Source organism: Chroicocephalus ridibundus, chromosome 15 (assembly GCF_963924245.1).
Source record: "Chroicocephalus ridibundus chromosome 15, bChrRid1.1, whole genome shotgun sequence".
NCBI classification, from domain to species: Eukaryota; Metazoa; Chordata; class Aves; order Charadriiformes; family Laridae; genus Chroicocephalus; species Chroicocephalus ridibundus.
In genome coordinates, this window is record NC_086298.1 from 9757357 (window position 1) to 9785247 (window position 27891).

The following is a 27891-nucleotide window of genomic DNA, read 5'->3' on the forward strand; positions in this document are numbered from 1 at the left end:
AGGTACATCCAGCGGAGAGTGAATGACCTGACGCCTTTGTGCTTTTCTCTAGCTGGATTCTACCGGGAACAATTACACTGATTTCCTTCAAATCCTGTGCCCAGCCGGGATTTCGCTGCGGCAGGAGCCCGGGGAGGTCAGGGCACAAGCCACAGGGGAGCAGAAGCCTCCACACTGGCCCGATGAATATCCCGGAGAAAGGATGCTCTGTCCATCCTGGTGTGGCCGATACCAGCCTGTGCCTGACCTGCCCCAGGCACCAGGACGGGGTGGGCTGGAGACCAGGGGGCAGTGGGGGGAGCCTGCGCAGCCCCCGCCGGGGCAGCCTCCTGGGAGGACAGGGCTGAGGATGGAAAAAGGGACCCGCTTGGTAAAAATCAATTATAAAAGTTTATTGGAAGCGCTGTAGTTCCCATTTTCTTTCTCCCACGGATTCCCAAAGGGGAAATCCCTGAGGGGACGCGATCCCGGGAGGAGAGCTGCGGGGCTGCAGGGTTTGCAGGACGCTGGGCTCATCGTCCCACCGCGCGGGGCTGGGGTGCCTCTGCCCGCTTCGGTTGGAAGTCGCCAGAGCAGCATCGCAGGGAGCCACATTTTGGGATCACTCAGGCCTGGATGGTGAATGTCTGCAAAGGGGGGACATGAATTACTGGCTGTGCTCGTGGGGCCGACAGTTTGTTGGTGTAAAACCATCCCCGGGACGGGATGTAGATGACGCGTTGCTCATTTCCAGCAGGTCGCAGAGGCAAGCTGAACTGCCGTGAAACTTGTGAAAGTTTCATTTATCGTGGGCTCTGTGTTGCGTGCAATTGATGGAAGAGTCTTGAGGTTACTCGAGGCCCCAGACAGCAGCGAGGCACCCTGGGGCCACAGCCTGAAACCACGGCACGGAGCCTGGAGGAGCACCATGGGCTGGAGGAGCAGCGGATGGAGCACCATGGGCTGGAGGAGCAGCGGATGGAGCACCGTGGGATGCCCCGGGGGCTCCTCCTGCCTCCCCGAGAGCAAAAGCAAGGAGTTGGAGCCTGTCATTGCCACGCTGCAGGCTGGGGGGCGGGTCGGGGACACCCTGCTAGAGGAAAGGGGGAGCAAAATCCCCCAAAGCAAGCGAGGGGCTACCAGAGCCACCCGTGGGGCCGTGCCCTGGACTCAGGGGTCTGGTGGCACAGGGGGTCCCTGTCTGCACAGCATCGCACCGCGCAGACACTGCCCAAATTCTTGAACACCAATAATTACAGTTGCCCTAAGAGGCATTTGCTTATTGCAGTTTTGTAGCTGGGTCAGCAATGCAAACACCCCCCCGTAAATACCGATCTTCACTCGCTGCTTTTCACTTTGCCCCACTTTCTCTTTCTTTCTTTTTCTTTCTTTCTTTCTTTCTTTCTTTCTTTCTTTCTTTCTTTCTTTCTTTCTTTCTTTCTTTCTTTCTTTCTTTCTTTCTTTCTTTCTTTCTTTCTTTCTTTCTTTCTTTCTTTCTTTCTCTCTTTCTCTCTTTCTCTCTTTCTCTCTTTCTCTCTTTCTTTCTCTCTTTCTTTCTCTCTTTCTTTCTCTTTTTCTCTTTCTCTCTTTCTCTCTCTCTTTCTTTCTTTCTTTCTCTCTTTCTCTCTTTTCTCTCTTTCTCTCTCTCTTTCTCTCTTTCTCTTTCTCTCTTTCTCCCTTTCTCTCTTTCTTTCATTTTCTCTTTCTTTCTTTCTTTCTTTCTTTCTTTCTTTCTTTCTTTCTTTCTTTCTTTCTCTCTTTCTTTCTTTCTCTCTTTCTTTCTCTCTTTCTCTCTTTCTTTCTTTCTTTTTCTTTCTCTCTTTCTCTCTTTCTTTCTCTTTCTCTCTTTCTTTCTTTCTCTCTTTCTCTCTTTCTTTCTCTCTTTCTTTCTTTCTCCCTTTCTTCCTTTCTCCCTTTCTTCCTTTCTTTCTCCCTTTCTTCCTTTCTTTCTTTTTCTCTTTCTTTCTCCCTTTCTCTCTTTTTTTCTTTCTCCCTTTCTTCCTTTCTTCGGGGGATGTCTTTTCTGAGCCGTGCTCAGGAACTGCAGACGTGTACATAACATATCTCTGTCAAAATTCTGTAAGGGCTCCATTAATATAAGACGTGCACAGCTGTGAGAACACTTACAAGCTCCTCACGTCTTATGCAATTGCATAGAAGCACGCAAAGAAAGTTACGTTAAAAAAAAAAAGAAGGATATGGATTAAATTCACGCTAAATAAACAATAAAAAGAAATGAAACCCAATGCCTAAATGCTCTTCCTTTTAAAGGCACAGCTGGCATAAAACTGCCAAATGTCAGATTTAACGACTCTGATGCTAATTACAACCATACCTTTGTTCGAATATGCCCTTTGGTATATCACTTTTCTCCGAAAGGGCTCGAAGAAGAGCGAACTCCCCCTGTGCCGCGGCGCAGGCGGCGCTGCCGGAGCATTACCGCGTCCGTGAGGAATGCGTCCAGCCGCCACACGTTCCAAACACGGGGCTCCGCGCCGGGCTCTGGCGTTCCTGGAACAGTCTCCCGATTTTCATCTCCAAAACCTTCAGCCACAAAACCGTCTTGATAAGGAAACGGATGACACTTACCGGGAAAGAAGCTGAAATCGGAGCGATAGCAAGAGTTCTCTAATCCCACAAATCATTTCTGTTGCAGAAATAAAGAGCTGAAGTGAATTTTTTTTTCTGGTCTGGACCGAATCAAATGATGCAGAAAAATCAAAGAGTTTTAGTGAGCTAAGTCAGGACCGCTTGCTCCGTGTTTAATGGCCAGGTTGGCAGAGAGTCATAGTGCTTCGGTAGCTACGAGCGTCTAAAATAATCAAGGACAAGGTTTGTAGGGAAAGATAATATTTTTTTTGAATCAACTAATAAAGCTGAAAAAATCCAGGCAAACTTTCAGGCTTATAAGCCCTTCTTCAGGGCAGGAAAAGAGCTCAGAACCTCGCACGCGGTTGCTTTGAGCTGAACCTGGTTGTGTTGGTCAGTCGGGTGGTTTCAGAGAAAAGGTGGCCGAGACCCGTGGAGCAGAGGGAAGCGTTGGCCAGGAGGGAGAAAATTGTGTCAAGGGCTGCAAGCTACTGCAGCTGTAGCTACTTTTATTGGCATGGATGTGTTGCATTTTACCAGCTGAATCCCCAGATGGAAATGGCACTCGCAACTTGTTCTGAGCAGCGTCCGAGAGCTGCCCCGGGTCCCGCGGTCCCTGCGCCGCAGCCCCGCGTCACTCGACCGCCGGAGGCTCCGGAGCAGGAGTCGTTCCTGCAGATCCTATCTCCACCTCGGGCCTGCAGCTCACAGGCAGCTTCATGTTTGGGTTTCCATTCAATATTCCTTGCCTTCGGTTTCCAAGACTACAAGCCAACATACAACCCCTCCTCCCACTCCTGTTTTCAAAGAAAGAAAAACACTGTGAAAAGAAGCCACCCGATTTCTGGGCGGTTTTCAAAGCAGAAAAGAAAGGCAGCGGCGGGAGCTGCTCACCCCGCGCTCGCCGCAGGCTCTGCTCCGGCCAGGGCTCCTGGCCCCGCTCTCCGGGGGCTCCTGCCAGCAGGGCAGGGAAGTGCCTTCCCCACCTTCACAAGCGCAGGGTGCGGAGGAGCAATGGGAAGTTTTTAAGGACCAAATGGGGATGTTGGGGTAGTGAGCTGCCCGGGGCTCCGTTCAAACAGCTTTGCAAATGCTGGTTTTGTTTGGAAATTCAATGGCGAGGAAGGAGCCCCAGGGACCAGCCCTGGGAGCCCGCGCTGGCCCCACTCCCCAGGCCGGGAGAGCGGAGGATCACCGGCACTCGGCTTTGCACTTCGCTTGGGGTCTCACTCATTGCTATTGATCTGGAACAGTGTGCTTCCAACGGCTTGATTGAAACAGGGCTTCCGTGCCTATCCAGCAGGGAGAGCAGGGCAGCATCTTCTGCCGGCTCTGCACCCCGGGCACCGGGGGCTCTTCAGACGGCGATGTGAGTGCGCCATGGAAATCTTAATGTTGGCATGGTCCCAGGTGGGTGCTCCTTCCCCAGCCCAGCGTGTCAGCCATCATTCCACCGAGGTCCCTGGAGTCCCACCGGAGTGAAACCAGTCCCTCAGCCGTGTCTGACCACTGGGCGCTGCCAGCAGCCCTGCACCAGCCTCTGCCAGAGGCCATGGGGCTCCGCACCGCGACAGAGAAATGGGGTCTCCAGCGGCTCCCCCGGCTCCCCAGGGGTGTGTGGGAACAGCTGGGCAGGTGTGCAGAGGAGGAGGAGGAGGAGAAGGAGGAGGAGGACGAGGAAAGAGAGGAGGAGGAGGAGAAGGAGGAGGAGGAGGAGGAGGAGGAGGAGGGCTGCACCCAGTAGCTCACTGCAGCAGGAGCTGGGGCCAGGCTCGATGGGGATGGCGTGGCAGGAGCACCCGCAAAGAAACCAGCGTTAAATGAGAATGTGCAGCTCTGTTTGTGTTAGGAAATAGAGGATGCATCTCAAATTCCTTTCTTTTTTTTCTTTTTGTTTGGGACTTTTGTTCCAGGGCGATGTTACTGTGCTCTTTCCATTGGCAGGTGCTGGGTTTGGGCTGCCCTCTCTGTGTCGGAGGGTTTTCTGTAAGGTTACCCCCGCTTACACCCATGGTGAACTTGATCCCAAGTTTGATTTACGTGTCGCGTCATCCGCATTCCCATATGGCAAATGACCAAGATGCTGCAAACATGAACGGTGGCGGCTGGGAGGAGGGTGTGGGGACGTCCCCGTGTGCTGCTCGGCCCCCCGCCGGGACAGGCTGGGACGGGAGAGCGGCTCCGCCATTCCAGCAAACGACTGGCTTTGGGTCAGACCCAGCACCAGCGACTGCGGCGAAGTGAGCAGCGGTGTTTGTCCAGGGGGAGAGTTATGGTGCAAGAGCTATTTTAGTCCTGCGGTGACTCACGGCTAAGACATCCTGACTCACCACAGAGTTTGGTCGTTCGGCTGTTTTGAAGATGCGTCAGGTTCCCGTGAAGGCGAAGGACGGTGTTTCACGCTGGGCAAATGAGCTGCCTTTTTTTTTTTTTTCAGCTGCCTAAACCTCTGCAAACGCGGGCTCGGGCTTGGGCAGTCAGGCAGAGGCACAGCCTGGCAGGGCTGGCACGGCGCGGCACGGCATGTTGGGCCCCTGCCCGCCACCGTCTTCACGTTGCGCTGGGCTTTGCCGTACACGCAGAGAGCTGGAAAGCAAAGAGGAGAAGAGCCTTACGGTGCCCATCGCTCAGGGAACCACATTTCCCATCGGGTTCACACGCGCGGCGTCGCCCTCGCACCACCAAGGGCCACTCGCAGTGCGGGGAACGCTCAGGCGCCGGTGTTTTATGAAAAAGTTTGATTAAAAAAAAAAGATTTCTGAGATTGCAGAATTACACAAAGTTGTTTAAAAGGCATTTGGCCCCATGCCATTCACTCCTGGTGACCAGGGGAGCCACTCATTTTTGCAGGTGCGCATGAACCCCAGCACGGGGGAAGCCGCCCCATGGTGCTGCACAGAGCTCATCGATTACGGGCAACAAAATTCATATCAACTCTGCTTGTGCTTGGCCCAGACCCAACACCAGGAATCAGATCCTCTGCTGCCTGAGCAGGCCTGAAAACATTTCATTTTTGGCAGCACTTTTCAACAAACAGCAAATCCTTAAGATTTCGTCTTGGCATCATCCGAAGCATTTTTGCAGGGATTGATTTTCTCTGTGGAGATTCGGAGAAAGGCTACCCCCGTTTCTAGGAATCCCGACGAGCACAGGTTGTTCCCTTGCGTGGGACAGTGCTGCACACGGGGGGCACCCCTGCCCGCACCCCGTCCTGGGGGACCCGGGGATGCCCCTGCCTGGCTGCAGCCACCAGCCAGGGGCAGGACAGGCAGGGCTGTCCCTGTGTGTGGCACACGCTGACGGTGCCCTCCCCACGGGCAGTGGGTGCAGGGACGGCCCTGGGTGACCCCAAGGGTCTTGAGGACCCCCAGGTGTGTGGGTGCAGACAGAGGGTGGGTGGGGTGATGCTGCATGTGGGGACATGGGGCGCCCCGGAGGGGCTCTGGGGTGTGATGGTACCTGCGTGGGGCAGTGGCAGATACCCCACAGGGGGGGTAGCAGGTACCCCATGGGGGGGGGGGATGTAACAGGTATGCCACAGTGGGTGTAGCCGATATCCCACGGGGGTGGGAGTAGCAGGTACCCCACAGGGGGGGTAGCAGGTACCCCATGGGGGTGGGGGGATGTAACAGGTATGCCACAGTGGGTGTAGCCGATATCCCACGGGGGTGGGAGTAGCAGGTACCCCACAGGGGGGGTAGCAGGTACCCCATGGGGGGGGGGGGATGTAACAGGTATGCCACAGTGGGTGTAGCCGATACCCCACGGGGGGGGGAGTAGCAGGTACCCCACAGGGGGGGTAGCAGGTACTCCATGGGGAGTTGGGGGAGGGAACACGTACCCCACGGAGGAGGGGCAGCAAGTACCCCACGGGTGGCAGTGGCAGGTACCCGACGGGAGCGGGGGGGGGTTGCAGGTACCCCCCGCCCCCGCGTGCGCTGTGCCCCGGCACCGGGGGTGCCGCCTGCGCCCCGCGGGGCTCCGGAGAGCTGCGCCCCCGGGGCCGTGCCCGGCCGTGCCGCTGCGCTGGGGGCGGCGGGAGGCGGCGGGGGCGGCCCCGCGTTAATTGCATAAGCGGGAACGTCAATGCCCGCGGGAGGCGCGGGGGGAAGCGCGGGAAGATGGCGCCCCGCGCCCTGCCCCCGCCGCTCCCCGCCGCTCCCCCCCGCGGCCCCCGGGCGGGCGGGCTCTGACCGGCCCCGCGGCGGCGGCGGCAGCGGTAAGGGCAGCGCCGCGGGGGGGGCCCGGGGCCGGGAGCGCGGGGGGCGGCGGGGCCGGGCGGGACGGCGGCGCAGCGCCTTTGAATGAGCCAATGGCGGCGGGGCCGGGGATGCCCGCGGCGGGGCGGGGGTGGGGGGGGACGGACCCGGCAGGTGCCGCCGGACCCCGGGGTTGGGGAGGGAAACGCGGCTCGGTGCCCCCCGCCGCCGGTTGCCGGCGGTTCCCGGCGGGGGATGCGGCGTGGGAGCGCCCGCCCGGGGCGGCGGGAGGTGCGTGTGTCCCGTGTGTGTCCCCCCCCGCCCCCGGCCTCGCCGGCGGCTCCCCGGGGCTGGGTGGGCGCGGAGCTGCCGCCGCTTTCATAACCGCTCCCCGGGCGGGGATCCGTGTGACATGTCGCAGCTCGCTGCCGCCGCTCCTGCCACCCCCCGGCCCGCGGCAGATCGCCCGGGGTTTTTTTTTTTTCGGTCGCACCCGGTTTACCGTAAGTTTAATTGCTGCCGCCCGTTCGGGGGAAGCGGCGGGGGGGGGGCGGTTATTAACAGCAGGGTCCGGGCAGAGGGAGTTTGTGTCGCCTCCGGCGCGGTGAGGTTTCGTGTTGCGATCGCGGCGTGGGGTCACGCGTGTCGCCGTGAGGGGAGCGCAAAGGAGGGAAAAAGAACTTTTTAAGTTGTTTTGCTGCTGGCCGTCGGGGTCGCGGGTGCAGGGACGGCGCTGCCGGCCGGGCACCGTCTCTTTGCCTTCTGCGCCTCGAACCCAACGGCAGCCAAACGCGGCTGCTCGGTTGCGCTCGCTGTGGGTCGCGCTGCCGCCTCCGTGGTTTGGGAGCCTGCAGAGCTGCCAGGAAGTTGTGAATTAAAAATCACGTTAAGTTTAAAACTGCTATCCCTCGCGGGCCCCTCCCCTGTGCAGGCCCGTGGCGTGTCCCCGTGCCCCACGGCCAGGTGGCTCCGTGCCGCGGGAGCCGAGGGCAGTTGGGGAATGAATCCGCTCTTGCTCAGCAGTAGCAAAGATTGCGGCTGCTCCCTTTGATTTCACGTAAATTACACGTGGATGGACCTGGCTCATCAGCACTTACTCTGTGGGTCCTGGGCACCCACTGGCGGGGCTGAACCATCCCCGCGCTCGGTGCTCCTGGGCAGAACCCTCCGGGATGCCGTGCTCGGTCGATGGGTGCGTTGTGTCGTGATGTGAGGGCAGGGTGACAGACGTGTGCATCCCCTCCAGGCTCTGCTGATGGAGACCGCCAAGCTCAACCCCATCATCCGGGATGTCTACGCGGCTGCCGGCCGTGTCCAGCAACCACCGGCTGCTGCCGTGGCGCGGAGGGGCAGCGGCTGCCGCGAGCTCATGGTCAAGCTGACGGAGGGGCAGTACGTGCTGTGCCGCTGGACCGATGGGCTCTACTACCTCGGAAAGATCAAAAGGGTAACGTGGGCACCCAAAAGGGTAACGTGGGCACCCAAAGTGTAGCTAGCGCCGTTCCCTGGGCCGGCTCACAGCTTGGACAGGTGCTGGCCTGGGCTGCATTGTGTGTTTGGTCAGCAGGGCATTTTGGATTGATGTCCTGTCCCTGGGTATCACACCCCAAACCCAACTTCCCGCAGCCCCGCAAGGTAGGGAATACAGGGAAGGGCTGGGAATGGGAGCTGATGCTTGGCGGTTCTTCCCACTCTCTCCCCGCAGGTGAGTGGCTCCAAGCAGAGCTGTCTTGTCACGTTTGAGGACAACTCCAAGTACTGGGTCCTCTGGAAGGACATCCAGCATGGTGAGTGCCGCCCCATCCTCCCTTCCCACGCCATGCTGGGGGGTCCTTCCTGGCACCGCGGAGATGTGGCTGTGCCTCGCACATCTCCGACACTGCTGTCCCCGTCCCGCAGCTGGCGTCCCCGGGGAGGAGCCCAAGTGCAATGTCTGCCTGGGAAAGACGTCAGGCCCCATGAACGAAATCCTCATCTGTGGGAAGTGCGGGCTGGGTGAGTTGCGGACGTGTCACCCCGGGATCTGCCGCATCCCACCCTGGGGATGAGAGTCCGGCCAGCCCAGCGGTGCTGACCCCGAGTCCTCCCGCAGGTTATCACCAGCAGTGCCACGTCCCGGTGGCGAGCGGTGGTGAGAGCCCGCTGGGGACGCCGTGGTTCTGCCGCCGTTGCATATTTGCCCTGGCCGTGCGGGTGAGTGGGGCTGCGGGGGGTCACCAGCTCCCTGTGCTGCCCGCCCTCGGCACGGCGGTGCAGGATGCGTCCCCCCCAGGCGGCTGTGCTCACCCCCATCCCGCTCGGTCCCGCAGAAGGGGGGTGCCCTGAAGAAGGGAGCCATCGCCAAGACGCTGCAAGCCGTCAAGATGGTGCTGTCCTACAACCCCGACCTGCTGGAGTGGGACTCCCCCCACCGCACCAACCAGCAGCAGTGCTACTGCTACTGCGGGGGCCCCGGAGAGTAAGGCCCTGCCTGCTGGGGGGGTTGTCGCGTTTGGTTTTGTGGGGAAAAGCATTCGCAAAAGGAAGATGGGATCGGGGTGGGGATTTTTTCCCCCCAGTTTGCAGGGCGTTGCCCTGGGGCCGGAGGCTTTCTGCCATCCGGGTCTCTGCTCGCTGCCGGAGGCACCGTTTGCACCCACCTCTGCATCTGTGGAAAATAGAAGTTAGGGCCAGACTTTCTGTCCCTGGCTGGGGGTCTGTGCGTGGGAGGGGGCCAGGGTGGTGGCTGCTGCACGCTGCTCTCGCCATCACCCGCCTCCTGTCCCCCACCCAGGTGGTACCTGAAGATGCTGCAGTGCTACCGCTGCCGGCAGTGGTTCCACGAAGCCTGCACCCAGTGCCTCAGCGACCCCATGATGTTCGGAGACCGGTACGTCCCCGCTGGACTTTGCTGGGCTGGTGCTGGATGTCGGAGCTGGCTTTCCGGGGGGCACTCGTGCACGGATGCATCCCCAGTCTGTATCTCCCTGATCCAGCTGTGGCACTGGTGTGGATCAGCCGCTCCGGGGACGAGCGGGTGGCCCCATCCTGCAAAGCCCTGCTCCTCCCAGCTGTGCCTGTCGGCACCCGGAGCACTCTCCTCACCCCAACCTGTCCCCAGGCCCTGCAGGTCTGCGGGGACAACCCCCACCCCCAGTGCTCTCCCTCCCTGCTGTTTTCCAGGTTCTATGTGTTCTTCTGCTCCGTATGCAACCAGGGACCTGAATACATCAAGCGCCTGCCCTTGAGATGGTAAGAAACGTGGCTGGCTCCTTTGGGACGTGCCGGGGTGGCTGTGGGGCACCAGGCTGGCCGGTGCCCGCTGCTGCCGAGCCCTGGCCTTGGGGCCAGCCCCAGAGCTGTTTTCAGCGGCATGAGTTCACGGAGCACCTTCTGCTCCTCCCGCCCGGCCCCGCGGGGCTCTTTCCCGGGGAAGCTGTTTCTCAATAAGCCCCAAACCGACTGTCCGGGAGCCGAGGCACACGTTTGCCAGAAGATAACTGCAAAAAGCAATCGGGTGACAAAGTCATCAAATTCTGAGTTTAAATACAAGTTTGCAAGTGGTACCTTCTAGTGTACCTCGATAGTCTGAAAGCACTTTATAAAGTGTATAAACAGTGCCAGCAGCCCAGCTTTTCCCTGCTGTGCCCCTCGTGCTCGGCCGTGTCAGACGTGCTACCGATGCTGGGCCGCGGCTGCCTCGGGGACATTGCACGGAGCAGCGTGGCAGGCTGGAAGAAGGGAAATCCTGCAGGATATGTTGCTTGGCTTTCATTTTCAGAGACAGAAGTGTAAAATCCCACTGGATAGCTTGGGTTGTTAAAATAGTCTGTGTATTTTCATGTGAGTAAGAGCCGTCCTGCTCCTGTACGTTACTGCAGCAGGAGCACACGGCTGGGGCTTATTAAAAAGGTGGAAAACTGGGCATTTGTCCTGGGAGCAGCATGTCCTCCAGCTCCTGGGCTTGGGGCTGTCGGTGTTTGGGGTTCCCCCTGGCTTCGGGCAGCGTCCCACCCCTCCCCAGAGCTCCGGGGATGCCATCCTGGCTGTGGCAGCATCCACTGGGATGTGTGTCCGGGCCAGGGCTGCTTCCCCCGTGGGTGTGGGAATGGTCCCAGCTTCCAGCGAGGTTTTGGGAGGGTTGTGCTGGGGGCTGCGCTCGGGTGGTGCTGGCAGAGCAGAGTGTCGTGGTGGGTGCCGTCCTGCCGGGGAAAGGGTGGGCTGCCGACCCGCTCACCCCTTTGCCCCCGCAGGGTGGATGTCGTCCATCTTGCCCTCTACAACCTGGGCGTACAGAGCAAGAAGAAGTACTTCGACTTCGAGGAGATCCTGGCCTTCGTGAACCACCACTGGGATCCGCTGCAGCTCGGGAAGGTAAAAACGCGCAGCCTGGGCTCGGGCTGGAGAGCAGCCGTGGGGAGGGAGAGGTGCTGCCGGGGACGTAAGTCATGTCCAGCTGTCCCCAGAGCCTCGGCTGGGAGGGAATGGATCCTCCTTCCCTTCCCCGCAGCAGCCGAGCCCCCGCGGATGGGGCAGGTTGGCCGGTGAAGGGTGGTGGTGGCAGTGAGATGGTGGGGCAGGGAGCTCTGCCCCTTGGCTGGGTTGGCTTCCCCTCTGGGCGGCCGCCGACCCCACGCTGTGTTTGCCTGTTGCTTGTTGGGAAGGGGTCGGAGCTTTGGGAGCGCCCGCTCGCCGCGGCCCGAGCTGGCAACTCCTCGGCCGGTCCCCTGCGGGGAAGGAGCTTTCAAACACCATCCTGGTTTCTCCGGGTGGGCAGGAGCACCCGGCCCACGGCGTTTGCACCCACTGGGAACACGTGGCATCTCCCGTGTGCTGTTCACCCACCCCTGGGATGGCAGCGGAGCGGGGCATCCCCAGCCGGCAGCGTGGAGGGTGCTGCTCCCTGAGCCGGGAATGGTGTCGGCCCCTGGGCAGAGCTGAGGGACCTTTCCTGGGGCTGGGGCAGGCAGAGGGTGGGTGGTGGAAAGGGACATGCCCGTGGGTTGGCAGTGCCCCCGCGCCAGCAGCCCGGCTGCATCGAGCATCTCGGCAAAACCCCGGTTCATGCAGCACTCGGTGCGGGCGGCTCCCGCTCCAAATGAGCCTAATCCCCTTCCTCTGTGCTGGGATTTCCCTTTTTTTGGGTGTTCTACGTGACAAGTTTCCCAGTTGGAGCTAGGGCTGGGAGAAGTGCTTAAAGCAAGGCGTGTTGGAAGCCTGTCACCGCCTTGGGACGGCTCCGTTCTCCGCAGCCGCCTCCGTCCCCTACACCGAGGGCGGCTGGTGCCAAACCTGGGCAGCTCCAGCGTCCCTCGCTCCCTGACCTTGGGCGGGAGCCGAAACCCGGAGTTCGGGTTCCCCCGTCTGTTTAGTTTTTGCATAACGGCAGCGGGCGCCGAGCCCAGCCTGACCTCCGCCGTCTCTCCGCAGCTGACGGGCACCCCCATCTCCGAGCGGGGTCCCCACCTCCTCAACGCGCTCAACAGCTATAAAAGCAGGTGAGCCCCGGGGCAAGGGACGGGACGGGATGCGGGATGCTCCTGTGCCCCCCGCCCCGGCTGAGGGTTGTTTCCTCCCCTCTGTCGCCCAGGTTTCTGTGTGGGAAGGAAATCAAAAAGAAGAAATGCATCTTTCGCCTGCGGATCCGCGTCCCGCCAAACCCCCCCAGCAAGGTGCTGCCAGAGAAAGCCCCCGGCGTGGGCGAGAGCAGCTCCTGCGAGCTGAAGAAGAGGGGAAAAAGCAAATACGTGCATAAAGACAGGTGAGTGGCCAAACTCACCCAGGCACCCCGCACTGCCGCATCCTCCTGGGGCGGCCCCGCAGCCTCACCCCACTTTGCTCCGCAGCCTGCTGCCGCGGCAGCTCCAGCAGCAGAAGCGGCGAGCGGCACGGCGCAAGAGGGCCAAATTCCTGCTGGAGGATGCCATTCCCAGCGTGAGTCCTTCGCCCCCTCCTCTGCATGACTGGCCTGGGCTTGGCACTGGGTGGGACCCCACAGCCCCCGTCCCTGGGGCTCCCCACGAGGTTCCCTGCTCCAGTGGGCATAGAATCACAGAATTGTCTCGGTTGGAAGGGACCTTTAAGATCATCAAGTCCAACGATCAACCTAATGCTGCCAAAACCACCACTAACCCATAACCCATGTCCCTTAGCACCACGTCTACCCATCGTTTAAATACCTCCAGGGATGGCGATTCCGCCACTTCCCTGGGCAAGGAGAGCCCCCATCCCTTGCCCTGGGGTTTGCAAATGTTCTGTTCCAAGCCCGCTTCCCGGGGGCCGTGGGAGGGAGCGTAGTGGTGCCGGGGCGGAGGGTGGCAATGCCGGGGCCACAGGCAGCACCACTGTGCTCAGCAGTGACGAGTGCCCTTGTTTTCATGGGGCAGAGTGACTTCACCTCCGCCTGGAGCACCAACCACCACCTCGCCAGCATCTTTGACTTCACACTGGATGAAATTCAGAGCCTGAAAAGGTCCGTGTGGCCAGGCCCGGGGGTGTGGGCAGTAAGGGTGGGCGTGTGGGGGGGCGGTTTAAACGCCGAAGTGTGCAGGCAGGGCTGGGGACACAGGGGACCAGCCGCCGTGCCCTTTGCGCTGGGCTGGGGTTGATGCTGCCTCCTGTCCCCAGTGCCAGCTCGGGACAGACTTTCCTATCGGACGTGGACTCCACGGATGCTGCCAGTACCTCGGGCTCGGCCACCACGAGCCTCTCCTACGAGTCCAGGTGAGGGCTGTGCCCGCTCGCCCCCTTCCAGAGGGGTCTTGGTGGCAGAGCCAGGGGGGCGAGGGGCTGCCCCTCTGCCCCCGCAGCACCCTCGTGTCCTGGCACAGGGATGTCCTGCACCAGGGACCCTTTCCTCCCTGCCTCCCAACATGGGCTGGTGGTCCCAAAGCGGCACTGCCGCGCTGGGCACACAGGGTCGGAGCCATCGGTCCTTGCTGGGCTCTCCCGGATTCCTGGCCAGCTCCTTCCCGGCTCGCAGGGCAGTGGGCACAGGCAGTGCGGTGCGGGGGCACCTCTTGGGTGCTGCTCTCACCCCCCGCTCTGTCCCCTCCCCGGCAGCCGGAGGACTGTGGGCAGCCGCAAGCGCAAGTTGGCAGCACCAGCCTATGCCTCGGCGGGGGCGAAGAGGAGAGGAGGGGAGGCGGGCGGGCGCCCGGCCGGGGGCACCCCCGAGGGCAGCGAGGCAGCCTGCGGCCCCGACCGCCCCGACGACGGCATCGACAGCCACACCTTCGAGAGCATCAGCGAGGACGACTCCTCGCTCTCCCACCTCAAGTCCTCCATCAGCAGCTACTTCGGGGCGGCGGGCAGGCTGGTCTGCGGCGAGAAGTACCAGGTGCTGGCGCGGCGGGTGACGCTGGAGGGGAAGGTGCAGTACCTGGTGGAGTGGGAAGGCACGACCCCCTACTGAGCCCCGCCAGCCCCCAAACCTCTCCCGGAGCCAAACCAGAGGAGATCAGGATGACGGGAAAACCCTCGCCACGAAGCGGAGGAGGGATGCTGGCCGGCGGGGAGGGCTGGGACCCCTCCGTGCTCAAGGGTCCCGGCTAGGACCGGCTCCCTGGGAACTGCCACGGGTGGAGGCAGTGTCACCAGTGCCATCAGCGGTGCTGCCCAGGGGTGAAACCCGCAGCCTTGCCGCTGTATTTTTTTAATTTAACAATTGTTATTTTATTGGCTGTGTGTATGCAGAGTGTGGCCCAGCCGCGCTTTCCTGATGGAGCCTTTGGCCGAGCCCGAGGCGCCATCACGGTGGTGGAAAGAGCAGTGAGCGGGTCTGGCCTTTCCAGAAGGGTCTCCCCGCCATGGCTGGGCAGACCACAGCCTGGTCGCGCAGATGGACGTCGTGCCGGTGCCTGGCGCACCCTGACTCATCCCCACGTCCAAGCCCTACAGAGCTGACTCGAGGGATTCCTGCTGCTAAGCAGAAAGGAGCTCCCTCACCTGAGCTTTCGCAGCCCGTCCCTCTGCCCGTAGGGAACAGTGGGCAACTCTCGCCAGAGCCGGTGTGCAAGGTTCTCCTCCTCCTCCCAAATCCGTTCATTAAAAGAATGTGGTTTGTTTTAAATGAGGGGAAGAAGCCCCGTAAACAGCCCACGTGTGGCCGGGTTTTGCGGCCACGGGGCAGACTTTATGTGGTTGCTCTTGTCCTGCGACCTGGATGGTGTGTGGTGATGCACCAGCTTCATCTCCCTGTTCTTCTGACAATCACGGTCTTAGAAGAGATCAGCCAAAAGCTACGCCCTTGCCTTAAAACCACTGTGGGCTTTTCACAGACTGGAGCCCGAGGCCTTTATTCCCGCAGGAATCCTCATCCTGAACGTGCCAAACAAGCAGACAAACCAAAAAGGCCAAAGAGGAGAGTGGGGCCAGAGGTCCCCGCGGCCATCCCCGTGGCCTCGTGGCTGTGTCTCGCTGGAGGGCAGACAGGCTTTCTGATACCGGGGTAACGTCAGTGTCTGCGAGAGCGTGGGGTCGGTTTGTCTGCAGAAGAGAAGGAGCAGCCCCTTTCTTTAACTAAAGCAATACTGCCAGGTTGTGCAGGAGCAAAGCAGTTGTCTTTTTAAAAAAAATTCTAGTATCATCAGACATATCAGACATATTTGTTAGATTTTTTTTTTTTTTTTCTAAGAGAGAGAGAGATATATATTTTTAATGTTGTCCTTCTCGTCTCTCCCCCATCACCACCGTGGCTGTCCCATGGGGACGGAGGGTGGGCGATGCTGGGGGGGCTGTGTGGTCCTGCTCTATCAGCACACCCCGTCCCTGTAGCCCTGTCGTTGTTCATACGTGTGTTTGCGGGACCTGCCGACCGGATGGTGAATTGAAAATGTTTCATTGAAAAAGTACCTAGGAAAATTTGGCGGTGTGATCGGCATGAGGGAGCAGGTGGTGTTTGCAAACCAGATGCCAAAGCATGGTCCTCAAAAACAAACTCCTCCTTCAGCTACGGCTAAAATCATGTAGTGGGACACCCACGGGGGGGTGTTACTGGTTGTTGTAATTCATCTAGCAGGCAGCAGGCCTTTGCGTGGCTTTGAGGTGCCGGTGGCAGCGACGACGCCTCGCACGGGGCCGTGGTGCAGAGCAGCAGCTTCTCTGCAGCCTCGGGATGTGCCCCGATGGTTTGGGCCAGCCGTGAGCTGCTTTGGTGCCCGCAGTAAGAGTGTGAATATTTGGCTCAGCAGGTAAAAGCATTTTAACTCCTGTCTGAGGAGTTGCCGGGTGCTGTGCAGCTGGTGGCGTGCGCGGTGGAGAAGCTGCTGGCGTGAGGTCTGGGAGAGGAGCCCCTGTCCAACCCCAACCACGAGATGGTCTGAGCCGAGCGGGGTCAGCCGCGCCTTGGGGAGAGGTGCGTGGCACCCTCGGGATCTGCATCCCGGCTCATCCGGAGGGGTCCCGTCCTTTTGGGAGATGTGCTGTAGGACTTCCAATCCTTGCAAAGAGGGATCAGCTCCTGCAGCCAGCCGGGTCACTCCCCATCCTGCCTTGGCTTGTCACCAAAGTATTTCCCTTTCACGAGTGCCTGTGAAGTCCGTGTTATTGTCCGAGTTGCTGCCTGGGGCTGGGGGGGGCTGCCAAGGGCCGCACCACAGCTGAGCAGGGTTATTCCCATGGGATGTGCCAATGGCCATTGCACTTGGAGCACCCGCACTGCGTGGCCCTGGTTCCCCTCCTCTCCCTCTCTTCTCCCTCTCCTCTCCTCTCCTGGCTTCTTGCAGAGAACTGAATGTGGAGCCTTTAAAAAATATTTTTGTTGCAGAGTATATTTTGCATTAGCTGTAATAGATGTTATAATGACTCTGTGCACCTTCTAAAGATCTATGAGTTCAGGTTGCTGCTTGTAATAACCAACTCTTGTTATACCCAAGTTGTAACTAATATGTCTGATGTACAATTAAAAAGCCTTGTTTTTTTAACATCACTGGTTCTTTGCAGCGTCAGGATGATTGAGTTTGGGTGCTGGGGGTCAGTGTGTGCTCCCAGGCAGGCGGCCGGTCCTCCCCGCGATGCAGCGGGTGCTGCTGGGTTGTGCTCCGTGCCAGGGTGACATGTGCCTTCGGCCGGAGAGATGCTGCCCCGAAGCACAAGAACAGCAGAAGGATGCGAAGGGGCAAGCAGGGGACAGGGACACCCCTTGCAACGATGGGTTTTGTAGAGAGGGGCTGCCCTCACTCACAGTCCTACCGACTGGTGAGGTCCCAAATGGCCCCATCCACTTAATCTTAGCCTAAAACTTGCCCGTTGCACAACGTAGCCCTGAGGGGACTGAACAAAGCTCAGCGTTGGGTGCGGTGCAGACCTCACCTGGGGGCACTGGTGCTCGCTTCACCTGCTTTTGTTCCGTTTTGCCAGACAAGGTGCATAGCTGGTACCCTCTTTCTTTGGACTTAGCACTGAAGTTTCCTACTCTCAGAGCTTGAAAGGGCCACAACAGGCCCTTCCCCCTGCCCAGCTCACTGCGGACTCTGCCCCAGCAACTGCCACAACACGTGAGCCTGCCCAGGTAAGAAACGCTCCTGTTTATTCCCTTCCCAGTCACATAAATAACTCAATATTGTTCCATAAGTTATATCCCATTGAACTATTAACATGAGCGTCTATTTACAAGGTTAAACTTGGCCTGGGTAGAAAGCCACCGTTCAGGCGTGGGTAGGGGTGCAGGGCCGGGGTGATGCCATACAGCCGGGCGATGCCCTGGTCCTGCCGGCACTTGATTTCCCGGAACTGGCAGTGGATGTTGCCCAGCTCTTCCCAGCTCGGCAGACTGGTCAGGGTCAGTGCGTGTGCTGCTTATGGCTCCTGGTAAATGCTTGTAGCGCCTGTTCAAGTTTGCTGTTTCCTTGGATTTTCTAAGTCTCGAATCAGCACGTTGCATGACAGCAGGAGAGGGCGTGAGCTGATGCATCGTGGGGTGCCCAGCCACATCCTGCTGCCTCGGGGCTGGGGAAGCAGGAGGCAGAGCAGGGCAGGATGCTGCAACAGCCACTGCGGGGGAGCAGGGGGGGCACGCAGGGGTTCAGGCGCTGGCTGTGGGGATGCACGGCACTGGAGGGGCTGCCGGGGGCTGCCAGGCCATGGCTACCAGCTGGCACTTGCTCCTGGGGGCCTGAGACAGCTGCCACGTGCTGCAGTGTTCTGATGAGCATCTCTGTGTACCCTCAACTGCAATGCTGCAACAGCCCTTGGTGCATGTAGCCCTTCGAGGGCAAGTATCCCCAAGGAGGGGATGTTTCAAGTGCAAATGAAATTCCCAATCCCAAGCTTCTGTGTTATAGCAAACCCGTGAAGACATCGGCTGCCTCCCCGCGTGTGCGTAACTCCTGCCCGCACGGGCAGACCACTGTGGCCCAGCATGTTTCACCTGGTCTCCCCAAAAGTGAGGTGCTTTCTGCACTTTTCAGTTAGTCCCGTGGGACATTTTCCTCTATCCATTTGAGGTAGAGAGGGTTTCCTTGGTCAATAGGCAGGCTGATGATTTCAGGAATTTCAAAGGGGTGGATGGATCTAAAGTGGAAACAGACACAGAGGAACAGTGTCACCAACAGTCCTGCGGCAGAACACACCCGCTCCCACTCGCAGGCGCAGGAAGCAGAGGTCTCTGCTCCCAGCCGTGCGCGCCAGCCCTGCCCCACGCTCTCCAATGACTTCAAAGCACCCGCATCGTCTTTCTGCCATGTGAGAATTTTGCTTGAGTTTAGGGTTTACCACAGCCAGCAGCTGACCGCCAGGGGCCCTGCCCCAAAGCTGGCTGCACTCACCACACGGTGCTTGGGAAACACAGGAAATCCTGCCAGGAGGCAGCCAGGGAATAACCTGTGTTCGGAGAAGGACAATCCCTCCTTGTACCCAGTACGGAGGGGCCGCTGAAGCCCAACAGTTGGTATTCCCACCGACACTTTTTTTTTTTTGCTGATACCATCTCTGGTTTTTGTGGCTCACAAGGTACATCAGGAGCACTTAAGCTCTCCCTGGGTAGGAAATGGCTCAAGGAATTTAACTCCCAAAGCCTGAGCAGGAGATGGCAGCGTACCTTGGATAGGAAACCCAGTGCTCCCATGGAGCCAGAGCCTCACCTGACGTAGTTGGACAATTCGCCTATTTTGGATGTTCTTGTTTTCACTATCTGCGGAGAGTGAAAAAACAAAACAAAAGCCAGGAGAGCAGTAAAGGGGACGGAGCAATCCTGTATTCACAGTTCTACTGCGCCCATCCAGCATGGCTGGTGCCTGGCAGCCCTTCCTGGGCCCTTTCCTATGGAATGCCCCCTGTGGTGGCAGGATGAGGGGAAGAGTCAGACTCCCACCCTCAGCCATCACTGCCATGCCTGCAGGTGGGTGCTCAGGGTCCCTGGATACTGTCCCAATCTCGGGCAGGTTGGTGCTATCCTCCCCAAACCACCCTGCAGCCCCTTTTGGCTGGGGCTGTCTGGGATGGGGATTTTCAGGACGTGGGGAATTGTCACTTACCAGTAGTATTTCAGTGGATTCTTCCAGTTGCCCTTTCCAGAAATACCTGGATTTAAAAGAAAAGAAGCATCAGCAAATACGGCCCTGTGTGCAGACATGGTGCTTCCCCTGCTTGATGCTTTCTGCACGTGGCCATTCCTTTACAAGAAGCATCACCGGCCCCCAAAGTCTGCTGTGCATGTGATTGAGCACCCTGGATTTACACACCAGAGCCTCCTTGGCTGTGCCAGGCTGGAGAGAGCTGCCCAGGGGGGATGGCAGAGCAAAGGGGCTGGGAATGGGGTGTCTGGGGGGCTCTGTGGTGGTGGCCCTGCTCCAAGCAGTGCCTGGGGGTTGGTGTCTGCAGGGACCACGGCATGGCTGCAGCTGGGAAGCTGAGCATGGCAGCATCATGATTTTTTCCTCCTCTTTTCCCCTGCAGGAGAGGAGATGTACTTCTCATGAGTCAGATATGACCTTTCAAAACATTTATGTTGACAGAAGGCCATCGTGATTTCATCTGTGCGCTGGGTTCCTGTGCCAGGAGGCATTTGTAAGCGTTGCGGTGTCTCCTGAGCGGGGCATGGAGGGGAAACCAGCTGGAGCGGGCAGGGCTGTGCATGAGCAACTCGGTTTCGGGCGTTGTGGCTCACAGGGGGCCAAGTATAAGGGGAAAATGGGTATTACTGGGTTTGCCCTGTCTCAGCAGCCTCAGCTGGACTATGGGAGAGCTGGGGGGGCTGTGCTGGGATGAAGGAGCCCCTCCTGCAAGGGAGGCTGTGATGTGGGGCCAGGCCAGGTGCTCTTGAGAGCAAACAGTTGTTCTGGGGATTTGTTCTGTAACCTCTCTAAAAAGTGCAATCCCTTCACGTAGATGGCTGAGGATACCTGCACAGCAGGGCTGGTCATATTTCAAGGTCAAAGATACTGTTCTTCCTTCCTGAAAGTGCTGCTTAATATTGTAAAGGCCTCTTCTGGTCCCTATCTTGGCTTCTTTTTACATCCTCTAAAAGCAGGCATCATGTCCTCAGGACCATAAATCACCTTGCTCTTTGCTTGATCTCCGTGTAGCTAAGTAACCAATAAATAAATGGTCCCCACCGGCAGTCAGAGCATCTGCACTCCTTAATGAGCTTAGCGCACTTTGCACGGGTCAGGATCATCTCTACCATCTGCAACAACAAACAGACCCAGCAGCCTTCTGGAAACTGCCTCCTCCCCCCGGGGCCGTGGGGTGTCCATCTCCTCCTTCCCCACTCTGGGAGCCTGGGTTTGCCTCCTCTGTTGGGGAATATTCAGCCCAACTTACAAGGCCGAGCTCTTTGGCAGGATGTTCACGTAGGCAGCCAGCTTCTTATCCATGATGGCCCTGGGTGAGACAGGAGGGGGAGTTAGTGCCTGTCCCCAGCTTGCTGCGGCTCAGCGCTTGCCCCCATCCACGGGGACATTCCCTCGTGCTGCCCCTGACTACCAGCACCGGCTTTGACATTGGAGATGGGGGAATTGGGGTTAATCATTACCCTCAGAAAGCAGAGACAAAGGTGACCTCCAGCTGGAGCTGCTTCAGCTCAGGTCCTCCTGGCACAGCTCTGGGACTGTCCTCACTGTCCACCCCCACCAAGCAGGAAGGTTTGGTGTTGCTCCTGTCCCAGAGCAGCACATGGGACCTGCGCCTCACATGGTACAAGGACTCTGCCCAGCGTCAGCCCCGTTGCCCATCTCGCTGCAGGGACACGAGGGCAGGGGCTGAGCTGCGGGGCTGTGAGAACCGGGGCTGCGACAGACACCAAGGGGTTTTTCTCCCAGTCCTGTATTTATGCTGTCAAACTGTGCCTCTTCCTCACACAGCAGACTAAATGTGAATCTTGTTAAATTAACAACATCAAGGTTTTTCTACCCAAAACGTCCTAGAAATCTGAAGCCCAAATAAATTCCTTCCCTCTGGCTGCCTCCTTCAGTTGTGGGCTGATTTGTTATTGCAGAGCGGCTTGGTCTGGGTCTGCCAGCAGAAGTGATATTTAAGTGATTAAAGAGTATCGAAACAATCTCAGGGTGGATTTTTAGAAGAACTAGGTCAAATGTTGTGTTTTCTGACCACAGCAATGTCTGGGCCCTTCTCATGGAAATGGCAGCCCTGTCCCTCTTGCCGGCAGCTGTGCTGGTGATTTTACCTTCGGATTTCTTTAACACTGGCATCACCAGGCTCTATTTTGTACCAAGTGCTTTGGCAATGCAAATGTTTAACTTCTAGCTGACCTTGAATTGCAGAGAAGGCAGGAGTTATTAGACGCTGGAAAGGTTGATTCAACAACTTGCAAAAATTAACCCTTAGTGAGCTAAAAAATTAAAACCATTCTGATTGACTACCACTCCACTCCAAAATGCTCTTGAGAATGCTTTTTAGCTCAGAGCAAGTTAAAAATTTATCATCCTTGCATCCAGGGTATGGTACAGACTGGAGGTGATTACAAAACAAACTGGCCGGTGTGACTCCAAAGACGAGCAGAAGGAGCACAAGAGGTGCCTCCCCCACGGCAGCGACCTGAAGATACCCCGGCCAAGGCGCTAATGTGCAACTGCATCATGCCTTGTGATCTGGCCTCTGACCCATAAGGAAAGATGTGCTCTTGTTTGAACGTGCATAAGCTCCTCTGCACATCTTCGTTATCAGCCCTGCTTTCTCTGTTTGTAGAGGTTTATACCTTGCGACTGTGAGTGCAAGGCAAATCTGTCCTCGTGCAGGGCAGGGAGGAATCCAGAGCAGCTTGGGCACTGGGAGGAAAGCAGCCATTCCTAACGATCCTACAACGTCTTGTCACTCCAGCAGTGCACTGGAGAACCAGTGCATGGACCCAGTTAACTCGCAAGATCCGGTTTAATGTTTAAGCACAGCAAGGCAATGAAGATGGACTTCTCTCTGCTCATGACTCTGAGGGACCATGGCCTGAGAAGACAGCCATCCAAGGAGGCTCTGAGTTCTTTACTCTCACCATGTGTAGCCAGTTCTAGGCATTTAACGCTTGTAGAGCATCTTGAGTTAATCTGTAGACCAACAAACTGCAGCAGCATGAGCGGAGATATCCCCGCTGTGTTTATCATGTCAAACACATGGCACAAATCATTTTGGTTTTGCTGCCTGCAACTTCCAAGTTGCTTTATCGCAGGAACCTTTTGATTTGGGTGAGTACCTTCTAATTGCTTCTGCTCTGTCCCAAACTGTGATCCTAACTGAGATCCTGAACTTTGTTCTGGCAAGCTGAGAGGAAACAAGCGGCCACCATGGGAACGGGAAACATTATAAGAAGTTGAACGTGATCTGTGGAAAAACGTCTGCATAATACATGATATCTTTGGGTTGGGTACTTAATGTGTGTTTCTTTGTCCTTGCCTCACAATAGGATCTGAATTGAGACAGATGAAATATTAATAAGCAGAAAAGCAAAGAAAATGATATGCAGAAATCTAAGGCAGAACTGGAGGCTGACAGGCCGCTCGCGTGTTAGGTAAGTTATATGAGGTGCAATTGGCAATACCATCCAGCCCAAAGGGGTCAACTTCTCACAGCAGGCACAGGGGAGAGACTAGATCTCCTGTGTCGACTTGGGGTTTCTTCTGTGTGTTTTTAAGTTAATAGTAATCCAGATAAACTGGGTTAGAAGTGATGCAATGAACAAGCCAGATGCTGAATTCTACATGCAGCTAATCTGCCCTGAACTCCTCTTCCTTAAAACCAGCAGAAAATTTCCTTGCAGTCTGATCCGTCAAAGTGAGTGCTCCACTGAGCAACGTAAAGGAAGAATAAACACGAGAGCACCAGGAAAACGGTGGGTGGGAAAATACGTGTAGAAGCCCTGTGTCATCTCTACAACCACAGCTTATTCATCCAAATTCTGAAACAAAGGAATAATTACTCCACCAGCAAAAATGCAATCAGAGTACATATATCTCAGCAATGGGGAGTGATTTATTTCCTCTCCCTTCCCTGCAAGATAAGGAACAAAGAGTGGAAAACACTTTCAAAGCTGTTAAAATGAAGCATTTTCAGGAACTGAGGCTCTTTTCACCGGCCATGTACAGTTACTCCTTTTTTCAGAAGACATCAAGTGGTACAGATATTATTCTATTTGAATTTCTTAATACAGTTGCAGTATTTAAGGTGACACAAGATCCCTTTCAGTAGCCTGTCAGTTCTTGAAAGACTGTTCAGGAACACGTTACAGAAGACGGAGAGTTTTTGGCAAGCAGCAGGGAAAAGAGTGTAAGAGGTGTTGCAGGAAACTTAATGGTCCATCATAAACATTTCCCCAGTCAACACGGTTTCAGTACTTTGAACAAACCATCTATTGAGTCAGGGACTGACGGATATGTGAAAAAAATCCTCTGCATGCAAAATATCACACAAAGTATTTCATACATTAAAAGAGGAAAAAAAAATCAAGGTAAAGCCCTCTTTCCCTGAAGTTTGTCTGGTGGGAAGGGTGCAGGCTCCCCGGTGGTATCCCCCAAGTGCCTGTTCTGTGTTTGCCGTGGACCGCTTTTATTTATTTTCATGGCAGTGTACTGTGCTTTGTCCCTCTCTATAAACACCTCTCCTGGCATTTGCTCTCTCTGTTGTTCTAGAGAAGAAGAAAGACTGTGGCAGATCAGAGAACATGGGCCTGGGGCTTAATCCGAGGACCCAGAGATTTAGGGCCATGGCTTTAAAATGGGCCTTGAAAATGAAAGGCAGGGGAATAAATTGAGAATTGGCTTGATGTTACTGTGGCATTGACTTCAGAGGCAATTGCCAGCCTTTTAGAAAGCACAGCTCTCGGTAAGTGGATGTGTGGTACAGAGAGAGTGTAAGAGAAAAGGAGCACCGTTAGGATAGAAGTGCAAAGTACAGAGAAGTACAGATCCTCTCGAGGGACAAGGAAAGGTTTTCGTGAACAAGAAGCTGCTTTTGAGCAATTCAAGCAGACAAGCAGGGGCTGTGTCTCTGTACCTTGCAATATCCTTGGCAATCTGCTCGTTGAGACAGTTGATGAAGGCAATGGAGTGGGTCCCGGAGACGTAGCTGCCGGTGATGGCAGAGTGCAGCTGAAGAGCGAGACTCCTCAGCACTGGGTACATCAGCAAAGACAGGGTCACCACCTAAAATGCAAAATATATGAGTGATGATGTTGGGTGAAATACTGCATTTTGTAAAACTAAGCATTTACATTATCTGTGGCTCAAGGGAAGTCTCCAGTCTTCTTTCTTTCTTTCAACATTACAGTAACACTCGTTGTAATTTCAGTGAAAACATGCTCCTAGGGAGATTCAGTCCCCTCCAATGTGGCCAATCTAGTACTGTGCCAAGTGCTCGGGGCAGGAAAGGGTCAGTTTTTGAGGCTGTATCAGCTCAGAGGTGCCCAGACCTCTGCTGCAGGAGCTCCCACCCCAGACTAACGGGGATTACAGACCCCACCACATGGCCTCAGCAGCCAGGGCTGGTTTGCCGAAGAAGAATAAGGAGGCAAGTCACTGGCTGCCTCTGTTAAAATACATTTCTATTGCAAAAAGGGGCGAGAAGGGAACCGCCAGGTGTGGCTCCTACACCAAGCGGATCTTCTTTCCCTCTGAGGACACATCTCGCAGCCATCCTTTGGCTGTGTGCCCAGGCGAGGCATGTCCACCCCTCTGGGAAATAGTGGGGAAGGACCCTCTGCCTCCCCACTGATGTGGAAAGGAGGAGAGCAGCAGGTCAGGTACGGGAAGGGATCTGACCATGGGAAACAGATTTGGGCTGGAGCCTGATGCAGGAGCGGAGCCCTGGGAAGCCTGGGGTAATACAGACTGTGCCGGGACCTGGAGAGCTTTTGTCCTGCCCTGCCAGCCCGGGACAATTATTCTCTTATGCTGACAGATGTTGAGCAGCCCCCCAGGCTACGATACAGACTCACATGGCAGGCAAGGGGGGATAAGACTCAGATGCAGGTTTTAAGTTCATTTCATCTTAATTATCTGATACTAATAGGACAGTGACATCGCATCCTTTCGGGCACAGAAATCCTAATGGACACAGCCCAGGTCTGTAGGGCTGTCTGTCCTGCGAGGCTGCAGAAAACAATAACACCCTCTCCATGGACTGGCAGCGCAGAGGCAACAAGTTGGTTTTGCTGTACATTAGACGCTATTCCTGGCAAGACCCTTAGCTGCTCTTTGTACTCACATGCCATAAACACAGTCACATAAAAATACATAATTATCTCAGCAGGGACATTGCTGGAATAGCAAGGTTAATTTGGCGTGCTGAGTAATAGGCGAAGGATGGTGCCCGTACCCGGGGCTGCAGTGCTTGCTCTGTCTGCACAGCTGCTCTTCTCTTTGTCTTTTGTCTTGTTTTAGAAATAAACAGCATCTGGCTCTTATTCAACCACAGTGATAAAAAAATGCTTATAAGACTAAGAATATATTTCTTTTGTTCCTTATTTCCACCCTACTTTGTCCTCTGAAAAACCTCCCATTACAGGGCCAATGTCAGAGGTTTGGGTTTTTTTTTAAAAAAAAAAATTCTTGTTGAATTGAATTAAATTGAATTAAAAATTCTTGTCACCACAAAGACAGGAGCTTCTTTCTGTTTGGAAAATGACTGATGTGCTATATTGGTTGTGTCCTCTTTTCCGATCCATTTGAGGAAATATTCTTTGTTATCACAAGGTTTCTCATCATAATTTTTAGAGCTTCTTTTGTGCTCTTTTTTTCCACTAAGCCATTTAGCAAATATTATGCAACAAATCCCAGAAGCTACCCAGATAGTTACAAGCCAAACAGAGATATGCTGGTGTATATACTTTTCCAGATTAGAATGTAATCATGCTGCCTGCTCAGGAAAAAAAAATCCAAACTGTTCAGCACAGCAATCATTAATCTTCTTGGAAGATGTATGTGCATGTGATGAGGAAATCCCTATGAACATTTGTGATTGAATATTAGTACAGAGTGACCACTCTCTTGTTTTTTTAGGGTCCCCTCCCCCCTTTTTTTTTAAAAGAAAGATAAAAGCCTCCTTTTTTTTTCAGAAGAATTGTACTTGCCAAGGGATGGTACAAAAGTGAAGGAGTGAAACTTCAGGATTCCCACCTGATAAACAGAATAAACTCATGACTGCCAAAATGTTAAAGTGAACAACATTTAAAAATCTGCTGTGAGATTTCAAGTATTTCACTGAAAAGCACTGACCAGCAAAATGATAGCTGAGTTTAGAGAGAATAAGATTTCTGCAAGATTTGTTTCTGTCTAAAAACAGCTTTAGGGTTTAAAATGACCACGTTAGGACTTTTTGCCTAGTTTTGATGAGGTTCTGAACAAAACAAAAAAAAGCCCAAAACAAACACCCCAAACACAACTCGTGGCAATTTTGAGTAGGCTGTGAGCTTCCTCAGCAGAAGTGGAAAAAAACTCCTAAGAAATTTGCTTTGCTCTGCAGAGACAGAGAGTACATTCCTCCTGCATCTTTTTCTTCCTTTTTATTTATTTTGCAGAGGTTCCCTTATGAAAGTATAGACAGAGGCATTTCCACGGTTGCCTGGGTTGGCACCCAGCGCAGTCCCCAGCAGGTCACCCACGTCCCCCCATCCCAAGAAGGCAGCCAGCCCTGGCAGCGCCAGAGGGCTCCCACTTACCAGCAGCAAGGTGCCACGGCCCGGCCGGGGGCAGCCCTGGGCAGCAGGCAGCAGCGGGCAACGCTGGCTCAGCCACTCCATCTCCTCGGCCGGGCGAGAGCCTGCGTCCTCTCCGTCCCTCCACCTGCTCTGCCCAAGCTGGGAAGGCTGCCTGGGAAGGCTGCCCACAACGAGCACTAACTCCTCCTCCTCTTCCTCCCCAGCTGCCTGCGGGCTGGTGTCCGGCTGCCTGCCCCAGCACGGGGATGAGGATGGGCCCGTGGGCCAGCGCGGCGTCCCCACGGCTCTCCTGCTGATGTCGAAAGAAAAGTTAAAATTTTATCAAGAAGTTTCAGTTGGGACATCGCAGAAAATACCTAACCTTGAATGGGATGTGAAACAGAACAATGTGCTTTTGCAGTTGCTGACTTAGACACAAGATAAGAAAGTCGAGCCAAAAGTATATCCCAAACTAACCTTGTGTAATTATAACGCTAAATCACTCACCTCTTTGTGAATAATAAGCATGCTAATCAGGTAACCTCCCTAATGTTTAAACATGAGCTTAGATGCATATGTATAGTTAGGAGTGGTGAATGAATCATTATTAACCAATCAGCTGTATTTTCTCGTTCTAAATATTGGGCGGTTGGAAACATGCGATGTGCTGGCTGTTGTTAAACGCCTGGCACCTGATTCTGTACAATTGAAATAAAAACAAAGATCTCGACTCAGCGTGTCGGCTGGCTCTCGCACAGGGGGTGAAGAACCCCTATTTAGGGACAGCACTGCCTCCCCCCAGCCCCTTCCCTGCCACCCCCAGCCCCAGCATCCCTCTCTGTCTGCCTGCAGCCTCCTCCTGCAGAGCTGGGGTGGGCAGATGCCCGGGCACGGCCAAAAGCAAGGACAAAGAAATCCTGCCAGCAGCATCGGTGTGCTTACCAACACCGGCTGCACCACTGTCTGCTGGAGAAATCTCTCCCTCCAGTGTAAGCACCGGGAGGACAAGTGCTCTGAGACACTTGCTGATACCCTTTGGCACTTTTGCTTCCATTTTCCCATCCATAA

General features: G+C 55.9%; 3 protein-coding genes and 2 long non-coding RNA genes across 9 annotated transcripts; 3 read left to right on the forward strand and 2 right to left on the reverse strand.

Moving 5' to 3' along the window:
- Positions 1 to 377: 377 nt before the first annotated feature.
- LOC134523858 (uncharacterized) lies at positions 378 to 2832 on the reverse strand. The gene is made up of 2 exons (XR_010073426.1): positions 2315 to 2832; positions 378 to 626 (listed from the first exon to the last, which is right to left on the reverse strand). It is a non-coding gene; the product is annotated as an uncharacterized LOC134523858 (long non-coding RNA).
- Positions 2833 to 6655: 3823 nt separating this feature from the next.
- On the forward strand, positions 6656 to 13473 carry LOC134523744 (PHD finger protein 19-like). The gene is made up of 14 exons (XM_063353070.1): positions 6656 to 6787; positions 8014 to 8214; positions 8473 to 8554; positions 8667 to 8762; positions 8860 to 8960; positions 9077 to 9225; positions 9541 to 9636; positions 9930 to 9998; positions 11000 to 11120; positions 12177 to 12244; positions 12337 to 12507; positions 12593 to 12680; positions 13133 to 13218; positions 13374 to 13473. The coding sequence occupies exons 2-14, from the start codon at positions 8023 to 8025 to the stop codon at positions 13471 to 13473; spliced, it is 1419 nt and encodes a 472-aa protein (XP_063209140.1). The 5' UTR covers positions 6656 to 6787; positions 8014 to 8022.
- A 105-nt stretch (positions 13474 to 13578) lies between these two features.
- On the forward strand, positions 13579 to 14301 carry LOC134523746 (PHD finger protein 19-like). The gene has a single exon (XM_063353076.1). The coding sequence runs from the start codon at positions 13579 to 13581 to the stop codon at positions 14158 to 14160; it is 582 nt and encodes a 193-aa protein (XP_063209146.1). The 3' UTR covers positions 14161 to 14301.
- Positions 14302 to 16457: 2156 nt separating this feature from the next.
- On the reverse strand, positions 16458 to 27055 carry CUTA (cutA divalent cation tolerance homolog). Of its 5 annotated transcripts, XM_063353074.1 has the most exons (6): positions 26845 to 27055; positions 24183 to 24331; positions 20508 to 20567; positions 19220 to 19265; positions 18827 to 18876; positions 17217 to 18257 (listed from the first exon to the last, which is right to left on the reverse strand). In XM_063353074.1, the coding sequence occupies exons 1-6, from the start codon at positions 26923 to 26925 to the stop codon at positions 18155 to 18157; spliced, it is 489 nt and encodes a 162-aa protein (XP_063209144.1). In that variant the 5' UTR covers positions 26926 to 27055; the 3' UTR covers positions 17217 to 18154. The 5 variants fall into 5 exon arrangements, with proteins under 5 accessions (XP_063209145.1, XP_063209144.1, XP_063209141.1 ...); XM_063353075.1 differs by lacking the exon at positions 20508 to 20567 and having other exon boundaries at positions 16458 to 18257; XM_063353071.1 differs by having other exon boundaries at positions 18161 to 18257; positions 18827 to 19265.
- LOC134523747 (uncharacterized) lies at positions 20574 to 27184 on the forward strand. Its single transcript, XR_010073389.1, has 3 exons — positions 20574 to 22378; positions 22597 to 22701; positions 27048 to 27184. It is a non-coding gene; the product is annotated as an uncharacterized LOC134523747 (long non-coding RNA).
- Positions 27185 to 27891: the final 707 nt, after the last annotated feature.